The 13034-nt window shown below is 40.6% G+C and overlaps 1 protein-coding gene across 3 annotated transcripts in view; it reads right to left on the minus strand.

Annotated features, from left to right (window-relative positions):
* The window catches only part of mpripb (myosin phosphatase Rho interacting protein b), a 401247-nt gene that overhangs the window by 100013 nt on the left and 288200 nt on the right, over window positions 1-13034 (minus strand). For 2 of the 3 annotated variants that reach the window (XM_078225339.1, XM_078225340.1), the window contains exons 10-11: window positions 11757-11798; window positions 10188-10244 (exon numbers count right to left, since the gene is read on the minus strand). In XM_078225339.1, the coding sequence (XP_078081465.1) occupies window positions 10188-10244; window positions 11757-11798 (99 nt within the window). The remainder of the gene's footprint in view (window positions 1-10187; window positions 10245-11756; window positions 11799-13034) is intronic. The other variant, XM_078225341.1, reaches the window with a different exon arrangement.

Raw genomic sequence — 13034 nt, forward strand, 5'->3', positions numbered from 1 at the left:
GTTCTCTTCCCCACAGATGCTGTCAGGCCTGCTAAGATTTTCCAGCATTTTCTGTTTTTGTTTCAGATTCCAGCATCTGCAGTATTTTGCTTTATTTGAGAATGAATGAGCTTTGACACTTGGGTAAGGTAATGCCTGGAAACTACAGGCTACTCAAGCAACTACGCCCCATCAAATCTGTGTCTAAAGGAGACAAACTGACAAAAGAAACCTTCAGGACAAGTCTAAAACAAAATAAAATGGAGTACGAAAAAATTTGTAGACTTAAGAGACTAAAAAATTTAATGATAACCACCAAAGTTTTATAGCTTTAATTGGTCTTCGCAAACAAATTCTGGGCATTTTATAAGTGACAGATGCTGCCGAGATTTGAACTAAAAAATAATGTTGATGCAAATGAATACCTTCAGGCAAAAAGCAGAAATCACTGCAATCACAAATAAAACTAAAGAAGTATAAATAAAAAATTATTACATACAATCTGAAGTCTTCCATAGACTTGCAACTATAAATGGCATCAGAAAACAAAAATGTTTGAAGCAAGTGTTTTTGTTGAATATTCTCTAAGATTGTCTAATGATTTGGGAGCAGTTGCTCTCACACTTGTTGGTACAGAACAAGCTCTCCCAGATTATGCTGGAACACTATCTTATAAATTAAACTGGTTTAAAGCAAAACAGTAAGACCTGAAGTACTTCCACCTCTAGCAACATGGATGAGCTTATTCGCCAGGGGGAGGATGGCAAGGACATGCATTCAGTAGCCTTGCATTCTCCCCATTATAATTGAACTATATTAGCTTCACCTTCTGGGCTGAAGAATCAGCTACCAAAGCTGGCTTTCTGCAAATAGAAACCCTATGCTCCAGGAACCTCCTGGCACTTCCCAATGAACAATGGGAGATAAAAGGAAGCAGGATGTTAAACTTAAAATTGTAAAAGGGAGTGAGGGCTGGGAAAAAGATAGATAATGAATAACAACATTAAAAAGTTAGAACAACAAATAAAAAATAGGACAACCAAGTAATCCAAAAGAGAAAATTATGGAAAAAAGAAAAGGAAAATAGAAGCAAAATGTTTAAGTTTAAATTCAAATTGTAATGCAGTTTAGTTCTACAGCATTTTAAAGTTTCGACGAAGACGACCCACCTTCAGGTTCCTGGACTCCTCGGGTTTTCTGCCTGATCCACTGTACCTGTGGCGCCTTGCCCAGATTTTTTTCCCCACCACCCACTCAAAACCCTGATCACCCGCCTTAAAATGAGCCTTATGCAATTCCTGTTGCTTACTTGCAGCTTTTCTTTCTTGTCTGTCTGGACAATGCTAGCAGGTTCTGTGTATTTGAAATAGCTTGCATAATAAATGCAAAACAATAAACATGATAACTTAGTGGATGAACAAATCAACTTTGTTGTTGTATGGCAAACGTCATTTTCGGATGTGCATTAAACTAAAGCTTTGCAATTACATTTTGGTTAAAGTGTTTATGAAAGGGCCAATTACTGTTTTGATTTTCTCCCTTTTTTATGACAAGAAGCTGTGCGTTAGGTTCTAAATATTAGAATATTTTTCAGATTAAAAGCCGCTGCTAAAACAAAATGTGTTCCATATTTTTAGTGCCTAATGATTAGCCAAGACTGAATGACATGTTGGTATACAATTACAGCATGTATCACCCATTGCTAGTCATGCAGGAAACCTGCTGCCAAAGTTCCGAAAATGAAAGTCAACAGGAGACCTTCATTATTATACCTCTGCCATCGTCACAACAAACATCACAAGGAAGAACAAACATGCCAGCATTTCATCCCTCTCATGGTTGCTACTAATATCAAAGTCATCCAAAAGGTGCAGCAGCTTTTAAGTTACGGTACAAAAAGCAGCTTAAATGTTACTTCTAAAGCTACCAGTGACATCAGGCATAAAATCAGTAAGTGTTTTTGAAAAATGTTGGAAATTTGTAAGTCTCCCAAAGATCAACATGCCTTAAAGTCACTTCTAACTTGCATGAAATATAAACATGAAAGGCAGTTTAAAACTAAGAGGTCATCTTAAAACTAAAAACAGTGATCAACCATGATATCTTGGTCCCCTGGCATATGAAAACCTGGGATACAGCTGTATAACTTCATAAGAGTTGCCAACAGGCTCTCAGAAGGGTTCACTTATTCCGTTCAAATATACAGTACATGTTATTTATAGACAAGGCAGTGATGTACTCCCACAGCCAAGGAGTTCCCGACAGTCAAAGTTCAACCATTACAGATGGTCATTTAATTGTTGTACTATTGAGCAGCCTGCATAACTGGGACCATACTGCAGCTTTCATCAGTACATTCTGGAGTGCACAGAAGGAAATGGAAAAATTTAAAAATCTTACAAATACTGTTATCTGTGGCTAACTACTTCAACGGTCATACTTGCTGTCTATTAACGGAAACCAATTTTGTTCCAATAAATCCAACTGGTTATAAATTACTTAGCTGCAACAGTAAATGAAGAAAACGTTTCTTTCAATGTTGCTCTTGAAAACTTCAACAGCTCTCTCTAACTGTATTCAAAATGTCTTACTGCATGCATTGCTTCAGAGCTCCTGCTTCTGATTGTCATTCAGTTAATTTTGCTGTAAATGCAGGACGCTGGAGGACTGGTTTGGGCCCGGCTGTGATGCCCATACAATTACATAACTTATTAACAATCACTCATAAATAGTGACCAATTGGTGAATGCACAGAACAGTGGTCCTTGTCAACATAGACCTAGTGCTGCAAAGAACCAATAATTTCAAGAGAGTGCAGCACAGAATGAAGGAACAAAGGCAAATACGCCTTTGCGCAATTTTGATGAACAAAATATTTCTTGCAATGGATAACACCGGAGGCTATCTTCTCTTGCCTCTCAGTAATTAATCAACTATCCCAAAGAAAGGAATGTCTTATTTTTAAATTGTTCCAAGGGTTTAAATGGTGTTGGACTAATAAGGTGAACCAGAGAGACAGTTTTTGGCACGAAACAGGCCACATAGACAGATTTTAATAGGATACAACAGGATCTGGCCAAAGTGGACTGGGAGCAGCTACTTGCAAGAAAAGCCACAGAGCCAGGGGAATCATTCGAAAGGGAAATAGAGTACAAAGCCAACATGTTCCCAAGGGTAGGACCAGTAAGTCCAGAGAACCCTGGATGTCAAGGGAAATTCAGGATTGGATAAGGAAAAGATGGGAGGTTTATGGCAGATATGGGGGCTGAAAACAGTGGATGCCCTAGATGAGTATAGAAAATGCAAGGGGAAAAACAAAGGAAAATCCCAAGGTATTCTATAAGTATATTAAGGACACGAGGGTAACCAGGGAAAAAGTAGGGCCCATTAGGGTCCCAAGTGGCAACCTGTTTGTGCAGCTGAAAGATGTAGGTGAGGTATTAAATAAACATTTTGCATCTGTGTTCACTATGGAGAAGGATGTTTAGGTATAGAAAGCAGGGAGGGGTACCATGATATAATTGAACAGATTACCATTGAGCAGAGGAAGCATTAGCGATTTTAATGGGATCAAAAGTGGATACATTACCAGGTCCAGATGAAATAAAAACATAGAAACAAGAAGCAGGAGTAGGCCATTCAGCCCTTCGAGCCTGCTCTACAATTCATTTTGATCATGGCTGATCAAATTAAATATCCCAATCCCCCCCTTCTCCCCATATCCCTTGATCCCTTTTAGCCCCAAGTGCTATATCTAATTTCTTCTTGAAATCAGACAACGTTTGGCCTCAACAACATTTTGTGGTAGTGAATTCCACACATTCACCACCCTCTGGGTGAAGACATTTCTCCTCACCTCAGTGCTAAAAGATTTATCCCTTATCCTCAAACCATGATCCCTAGTTCTGGACTCCCCCATCATTGGGAACATTCTTTCTGAATCTACCCTGTCTAAACCCTGTTAGAATTTTATAAGTTTCTATGCAATCCCCTCTCACTCTTCTAAACTCCAGTGCATATAATCCTAATTGACTTAGTCGTTCCTCATGTGACTGACCTGCCATCCCAGGAATCAGCCGGGTAAACCTTCGCTGTACTCCCTCAATAGCAAGGACATCCTTCCTCAGATAAGGATACCAATACTGCACACAATATTCCAGATGTGGCCTCACCAACGCCCTATACAATTGCAGCAAAACATCCCTATTCCTATACTCAAATCCTCTCGCTATGAAGGCCAACATACCATTTGCCTTCTTTACTGTCGGCTTTACCTGTGCACTTACTTTCAGCGACTGATGCACGAGGACTCCAAGGTCTCATTGTGAATCCACCTCTCTCAATTTTCACCCATTCAAGTAATAATCTGTCTTCCTATTATTGCTACCAAAGTGGATAACCTCACATTTATCAACATTATACTGCATCTGCCATGCAGATGCCAATACACAGCCTGTCCAAATCACACTGAAGCTTCTTTGCATCCTTCTCACGGCTCACCCTCCCACCCAACTTCGTATCATCGACAAATTTGGAGATAATACATTCAGTTCCCTCTTCCAAATCATTAATATATATATAATGTAAACGGTTGGGGTCCTAGCACAGATCCCTGTGGAACCCCACTCGTCACTGACTGCCAATGAGAAGACGACCCTTTATGCCAACTCTTCCTATCTGCTAACCAGCTTTCTATCCATCTCAAGACATCACCTGTAATCCCATGTGCTTTAACTTTACATACTAGTCTGTTATTTGAGACCTTGTCGAAAGCCTTTTGAAAGTCTAAATAAACCACATCAACTGGTTCTCCTCGGTCAACTCTAATAGTTACATCTTCAAAAAATTCCAATTTGTCAAGCATGATTTCCCTTTTGTAAATTCATGCTGACTTTGTCTGATTATACCACTGCCTTCCAAATGCTGAGTTATGAAATCCTTGATAATAGATTCTAGCAACTTCCCCAGTACCAACGTTAGACTCACTGGTCTATAGTTCCTTGTTTTCCCTCTACCTCACTTATTGAATAGTGGGCTTACATTAGCTATCCTCCAATCTGTAGGAACTATTCCAGAGTTCAAAGAATTTTGGAAAATAACCACCAATGGATCTAATATTTCCAGGGCCACTCCCTTAAGTACTCTGGGATGAAGATTATCAAGACCTGGAGATTTATCCACCTTCAATCCCATCAATTTCCCCAAAATTCTCTACTAATGCTGATTTCCTTCAGCTCCTCGCTTAAAACATGTTTCTCTCACTACTTCTGGTACATTATTCATGTCTTCCTTTGAGAAGACTGTAGCAAAGTACAAATTTAATTTCTCAGCCATATCTTTATTCCCCATTATGAATTTTCCCGTTTCTGACTGTAAAGGGCCTACATTAGTTTTTGTCAGTCTTTTTCTCTTTACATATCTATAGAAACTTTTACAGTCAGTGCTTATGTCCCTCACTAGCTTACTTTCATACTCTATTTTTCCCTTCTTAATTAACCTCTTTGCTGAATTTTAAACTGCTCCCAATCCTCAGGCCTGTTGCTTTTTCTTGCCAATTTGTATGCTTCTTCCTTGAATCTGACTCTATCTCCAATTTCCCTTGTAAGCCATGGTTTGGCCACATTTCCTTACCACTCTTGCACCAAACAGGAAGTTCACTATTCGTTCTTTAAATGTCTGCCATTGCCTGTCCACTGTCTTTCCTTTCAGCAATGTTTTCCAGTCCATCATGGCCAATTCATGTCTCATACCATCATAGTTACCTTTATTGAGACTCAGGACCCTGGTCTCAGAATCAACCACAGCATTATCCACCTTGACAAAGAATCCTACCATGTTATGGTCACTCGTCCTCAACAGCTTTCTCACAACTAAACTGCCAATTAATCATTTCTCATTGCACAACACCCAGTTCAAGATGGCCTGCTCCCTTGTTGGTTCCTCAATGTATTGCTCCAGAAAACCATCCCATACGCACTACAGAAATTCTTCCTCAATGCATCAAAAGCTATTGTATGAAGCAAGATGAGATTACAGGTGCTCCGACATTAATTTTCAAATCCTCTCTGGCCTCAGGAGAGATACCGGAAGAATGAAGGACAGCTAATTATTGAAGGAGGGAAGTAATGAAAAAAACAGGTAATTACAGGCCAGTGTCAAACATCATTAGTAGGGAAATAATTGAGGGAAAAAAATCTCTGGAGAGGCAAGGATTAATCAAGAACAAGCATGGCTTTGTCAAAGAGATAGTGTCTAACAAATTTGATTGACTTTTTCGAAGTGATCAGGTGTGCAGATGAGGGCAGAACAGTTAATGTAGTCAACATGGATTTTAGTAAGGCCTTTGACAAGGTCTCACATGGGACACTGGTCAAGAAGGGCGACACAGTGCCAAAGAGTGGCATGATGGCACAGTGGTTAGCACTGCTGCCTCAGTGCCAGGGACCAGGATCGATTCCGACCCTCAGCGACTGTGTGGAGTTTGTGCGTTCTCCTCGCACCTGCGTGGGTTTCCTCCGGGTGCTCCGGTTTCCTCCCACAGTCCAAAGATGTGCAGGTTGCGTGGATTGGCCATGGTAAATGCACAGGCTTACGGGAATAGGGAACAGAGCTTGCATAGGATGCTCTTTCAGGGGGTCGGTGCAGACTCGATGAGCCAAATGGCTTCTTTCTGCACTGTAGGGATTCTATGGACTGAAGTAAGAGCCCATGGGAACAAGGCCAATTTGGCAAATTGGATCCAAAATTGGCTTAGTGGCAGGAGGCAGAGGGTGTTGGTTGAAAGTTGTTTTTGTGACAGGAAGCCTGTGTCCAGTGGCGTACCACAGGGATCGGTGCTGGGTCCCTTGCTGTTTGTAGTGCATATAAACGATCTCAACGAGAATGCGGAGGGGTATGATCAGTGGGTTCGCAGATGTCACAAAAATTGGTGGTGTAGTAAATAGTGAGGAGGAAAGCCTTAGATTACAGAGTGATATAGATGGGCTAGTCAGATAGGTAGAACAGTGGCACTGTGATGTATTTTGGGAGGGCTAACAAGACAAGAGAATGCACAATGAACCTTGGGGTGCATGTCCATAGATCCCTGAAGGCAGCAGGACAGGTAGATAAGGTGGTTGAGAAGGCATATGGGATATTAAGAAAGTAATAGCAGCACATTTGGAAAATCATAATCTAATCAAGCTGTCAGCAAAGCTTCATGAAAGGGAAATCATGTCCGACTAATTTTATTAGAGTTTTCAAGGAAGCCTCAATCAGCGGAACCAGTAAATGTGTTGTATTTGGACTTCCAGAAATCGTTCGACAAGGTCCCTCACAAAAGATTAAGTCATAAGAGCTCAAGTGCTGAAGGTAGTATATTGGCCAATGGATAGGGAACAGTGAGTGGGAATAGGAGTTCTTATTCAGGTTGGTAACCTGTAACCAGTGGGGATCCACAAGAATCAATGCTGGGACTGCAACTGTTTACAATATATTAATGACTTGGAGGAGGGAAGGGAATGTATTGTAGTCAGGTTTGCAGATGATACAAAAATAGGTGGAAAGGCAAGTTGCGAGAGGGATACAAACAGGTCACAAAGAGATGTTGATAGGTTAAGTAAGTGAGCATAAAGTTGGCTCAGGAATAGGGAACAGAGCTTGCATAGGATGCACCGACCCCCTGAAAGAGCATAATGTGGGAAAATGTGAAGTTGTTCATTTTGGAAGGGAGAACAAAAGAACAGAGTATGATTTAAATGGAGAAAAACTGCAGAAAGCTGCAACACAAAGGGACTGGGGGTACTTGTGCATGATAAACAGAAAGCTCGCACACAGGTGCAGCAGGTAATCAGGAAGGCTAATGGAACGTTGGTCCTTATTTCAAGGGGGTTGGAGTATTCGAGTAGGGAAGTCTTCCCGCAACTGTATAAGGTACTGATGAGACCACATCTGAAGTACTGAGAGCAGTTTAGTCCTCTTATTTAAGATATTATTTCATTGGAGGCAGTTTAGGGAAGGTTCACTAGGATGACCCCCAGTATGGAGGGATTGCCTTATGAGTGAAGGTCAAGCAGGTTGGGACTCTATTCATTGGAATTTAGAAGAATGAAAGGTGATCTCATTGAAACATATAGGATGCTTAAGGGCCTGACAGGGTAAATGCTGAGAGGATGTTTCCCCTCAGGGGAGAGTCTAGGATCAGCGGGCATAGTCTCAGGATAAAGGGGTGCCAATTGAAGACTGAGATGAAGAGGAATTTCTTCTCTCAGAGTGTTATGAGTCTCTGGAACTCCTTGTCATAGGGAGCTGTGGGGACTGAGTCCTTGTGCATATTTAAGGCTGAGATATGTAGATTTTTGATCAGTAAGGGAATCATGGGTTATGGGAAAGGGCAGTAAAGTGGACGTGAGGGATGTCGGATCAGCCACGATCCGATTGAATGGTGGAGCAGGCTCAAGGGGCCAAACAGCCTACTTCTGTTCCTATTTCTTATGGTTTTATTAGCTGAGGCAGAGAATATAAGAGCAGGGAGCTGTATAAAATAATCGTTAGACCACAGCTAGAGTTGTGCATGCAGTTCTGGTCCTCACACTATAAGGATGGATGTGATTACACCAGAATGGGTGCAGAGGAAATTCATCAGGACGTTGACTGGGCCGGAGCGTTTCAACTATGAAGAGAGGTTGGTTGGGCTGGGGTTGTTCTTTTTAGAGCAGAAAATGCTGAGGGGGGACCTGATTTTGAAGGACATAGATAGGAAGAAACTTTTCCCCTTACTACTAGTGTGGTCCATAACCAGGGTGCATAGAATTAAGATAATGGGCAGGAGATTTAGAGGGGATTTGAGGAAAGACTGTTTCACCCAGGGGGTGGTGGAAATCTGAAACTCACTGACTGAAAGGCTGGTGGAGGCAGGAATCCTCAACATTTAAGAAGCATTTAGATTGACACTTGAAACACCATAATATACATGTCTAAAGACAAAGTACTGGAAAATGTTATTAGAATAGATGGGTGCTTTATAGCCGCCGCAGACATGATGGGCCAAGGGCCATTTTCTGTGCTGTGTGACTCTATGACTGTGACAAATTAGCTGATAAAGGATGCCCTTTGATGCTGACCCAGCATGTTTAAAAACTGGTACAATGCATGCAACTTTTCTCAGAGAAATGTAATTTCTAATTGCGATTATGTCTGAAGGCCAGTAAATGCTTAAGGAGTGTTATAACCTGTTAGTTCTATTGTCCACCAAGGTATGGAGACGCAACATTTTAGTTATCTTACTGCTTCAAAAGACAGGTTTTGAATTTAAAAAGGAAATTGCTTTTATATTCACCATGTTATTTGTCTGCATCAAATACGTGATCTTACATAGGCTGTGACACTACCAAAGTAAGCCTGCTGGATTTGTTAAAGTCCACCAGCCTCTGGCCTCATCAAATTTAGCAATGCGACAATCTTTGCCTCAATGTCAACGAAAGGAAGGAGATTGTCATCGACTTCAGGAAGCGGAGAGAAGATGCCCCTGTCTACATCAATGGGGATGAAGTAGAAAGGGTCGAGAGCTTCAAGTTTTTAGGTGTCCAGATGACCAATAACCTGTCCTGGTTCCCCCATTATTGTTACGAAAGCCCACCAACGCCTCTACTTTCTCAGAAGACTAAGGAAATTTGGCATGTCCGCTACGACTCTCACCAACTTTTACAGATGCCATAGAAAGCATTCTTTCTGGTTATATCACAGCTTGGTATGGCTCCTGCTCCGCCCTAGACCACAAGAAACGACAAAAGGTCGCAAACGTAGTCCAACCATCATGCAAACCAGCCTCCCATCCATTGACTCTGTCTACACTTCCCGCTGCCTCGGAAAAGCAGCCAGCATTATTAAGGACCCCACGTACCCCAGACATTCTCTCTTCCACCTTCTTCCTTTGGGAAAAAGATACAAAAGTCTGAGGTCACATGCAAACCGACTCAAGAACAGCTTCTTCCCTGCTGCCATCAGAGTTTTGAATGAACCTACCTTGCATTAAGTTGATCTTTGTCTACACCCTAGCTTTGACTGTAACACTACTTTCTGCACTCTCCCGTTTCCTTCTCTATGAACGGTATGCTTTACCTGTATAGCACGTACGAAACAATACTTTTCACTGTATGTTAATACATGTGACAATAATAAATCAAAATCAATTCGAGAAAGATCTCTACATTAAGCAACAGAGTTCTTACCTGGCCCATTTCGTCAAGCTTTACCATCCATCCTTTCTTAAAATTCAAGAGATCAGGCTAAAAGAAAATAGGTGAAAACTAGGTTAGAAAATGCTAATCAGCTGTCTTAATTCATTCTACATCTATTGTGGATAATTTGCCTGATCACTGATTGTCCTGTTTGATCGGCTGAGCAAGGTGAATAATTTCAGTTGAAAATGTCAGCATGGCTCAGTTGGTAGCATTCTTGCTTTGGAATCAAAGCTCAGTGTTTGAAAGGCACTCCAGGAGTGCATAATTTACATTGACCTTCAGATACAATTGAATGTCAAAGTTTCCATGACCAGCAAAGACCACGGAGCTCTCAGTATCCTGTACAATATTCCCCCCTCAGCCACCATTCACCTCAGTTACTGTTTAAGAGCTGCAGCATATAACTGACTGCCACATTTGCCTATATAACAATAACTGCACTTCAAAAGCAATTAATTGGTTGTGGAGTACTTTATTGCACAATTAAAATTTGATGAGATACAATATAATTGCAAGATTTTCTATCTTTCATGCCAAGAGAAACACGCGTGAAATTTCTATATGACCTTCCTCTCTCCTTTCTTCCCCTCTCAAAGGTAACCTTGGAAAACTTCAATTTATTATAGTGTTTTGTTCAATGCTAACTAATTAACTTTCACAGATGAAATTTTCATAATCACAGAACAAGTGCTATTGCATCTCAACAATAAGTTAATTCATATTTATCCTTTTAACTTTATGAACAAACATTTATCCAGTTTATTTTTTAAAGGAATTGCTTTTGATGTTACATATCCCACCCTTCTGTTGGAGGTAAAAATTAAATATTTATTAAATAATTAAACCAGTCTTTTTTGAAATTTCAAGTTCATGTTCAAATTATAGCTCAAGCTAAATAATCTGTTTCCCTATACATTATCCAGCCCTTTCATTTGTTTAAAATATCTAGGTCATATCTCTGTGTTCTTTTCTGCACTGAAAACCAGTTTAGTTGTGTGTGCCTTTTGGCAAGTTGTGAAATATTAAACTCATGAAATTTTCTGCTTAACCTTTCACTAATGTATTAATTTCAAAAACAGGATGCCGAGTTGCATAGGGATTTCAAAATGTGGTTTTAACAATTTTAAAAAATGAACTTATAAAAAAAATTTCAAAACTACAGGTATTCAAGGTACAATCTTTGAAATGTAATGGGTCAAACAAATGTCTCGGGCCCATTTTACCAATCTAGGTTTCTTATTCTAGACATACTTGAAAGTACCTTTATAATTCATTTATAGTTTCACACAAACACAAGAGTACTCTTTATTACAAGAAAGTTCAATTTCTGACTGAATTTGAAAGTACTGGCCTGATCAGAGAAACACTACAAATTGCAGTTATATAGTGCCTTGAACGCAATAAAATTTGAGGCCATGAATTGGAAAAAATTTCAATACAGAAAGGGCAAAATGCCAGTCCATTGTGCAGAACTACATTTTTTTCATTCTTATTTATTCTTGTCCACATATACAGACATGCACACGTAGAACATGCATTCAAAAGGACAGAATTTACCTCGCCCACTGCTTTGGAAGTAAAATCTCTGAGCCATGCAGACTGGGAACAGGGCAATGAAAGGAAAAGGGGAGAAAAGATAAGAATGTAAATAGGAGGAGTAGACCATTCAACCCCTTGTGCCTACACCGCTATTCAATGTAGTCATGGCTGATAATGTACCTCAACTCCACTTTGCTGCTGCTGCCCCTGCCACCTCCCCCCCCCCGCCACCACCTAACGATGGAGCATCCACATATTTTGGGAGTAGAAAATTACAACCGCCCCCCCCCCCCCCCCACCACCTAACGATGGAGCATCCACATATTTTGGGAGTAGAAAATTACAAAGATTCGTAATCTGCTGAGTGTGAGAAATTTCTCCTCATTTCAGTGTAAATGAGCAACTTATCATTTGAGGCTGTGCATCTCCCCACTCCCATCCCAGGTTCTTCAGCTGGGAGGATGGAATTACCTCTCAGCATCTACCCTGTCAAGCCCCTTCAGAGTCTTGTAGATTTCAAAGAGATCAATTGTCATTCTCCTTAACTCCAGGGATACAGGTCTAAGTTATTTCACTCCTCATTCTGGTACGACCATCTTGCCTCAAGCGCAGAACGTTGGCACAGTGGTTAGCACTGCTGCCTCATCAGGGGTCCAGGTTTGATTCCAGCCTTGGGTCACTGTCTGTGCGAAGTCTGTACGTTCTCCCCGTGTCAACATGGGTTTCCTCCAGGTGCTCCTGTTTCCTCCCACAGTCCGAAAGACCTGCTGGTTAGGTGCATTGGCCATGCTAAATTCTCCCTCAGTGTACCCAAACATGTGCTGGAATATGACGACTGGGGGGATTTTCACAGTAACTTCATTGCAGTGTTAATTTAAGCCTGCTTGTGACTAATAAATAAATAAACTAAACCAATCTAGTGAGTCTTTGCTGCGTGACCTCCAAAGGAAAAAGGAAAGACCCCGGGCAACTTTTGCTAAAGTGTTCAATTCTAACTGAGTTCTCCATCCTTGTTACTGGATAGCTACAGTTGCGCAATAAATTGGGATTAGCTTCAGGTATACTTAAAAAAGTGTTGAATGGTCCCTTCCTGTTCAAAGTTTTAACAATATAGGATCTTTAATATCAACGATCACTAGCAAGTAATGGTGATGAAAACAAACAACAATTAGGTCAGATCATAATTTCTAAAACAGCTAATGCACTGATCTTTGAGGTTAAAGCTGTAAACATTTGAAGCATAATTGTATGACAAATTTGCAGCATTAATGTAGCAAAAAAACTAATTTGAAAACA

Source organism: Mustelus asterias, chromosome 12 (assembly GCF_964213995.1).
Source record: "Mustelus asterias chromosome 12, sMusAst1.hap1.1, whole genome shotgun sequence".
Taxonomy (NCBI): domain Eukaryota; kingdom Metazoa; phylum Chordata; class Chondrichthyes; order Carcharhiniformes; family Triakidae; genus Mustelus; species Mustelus asterias.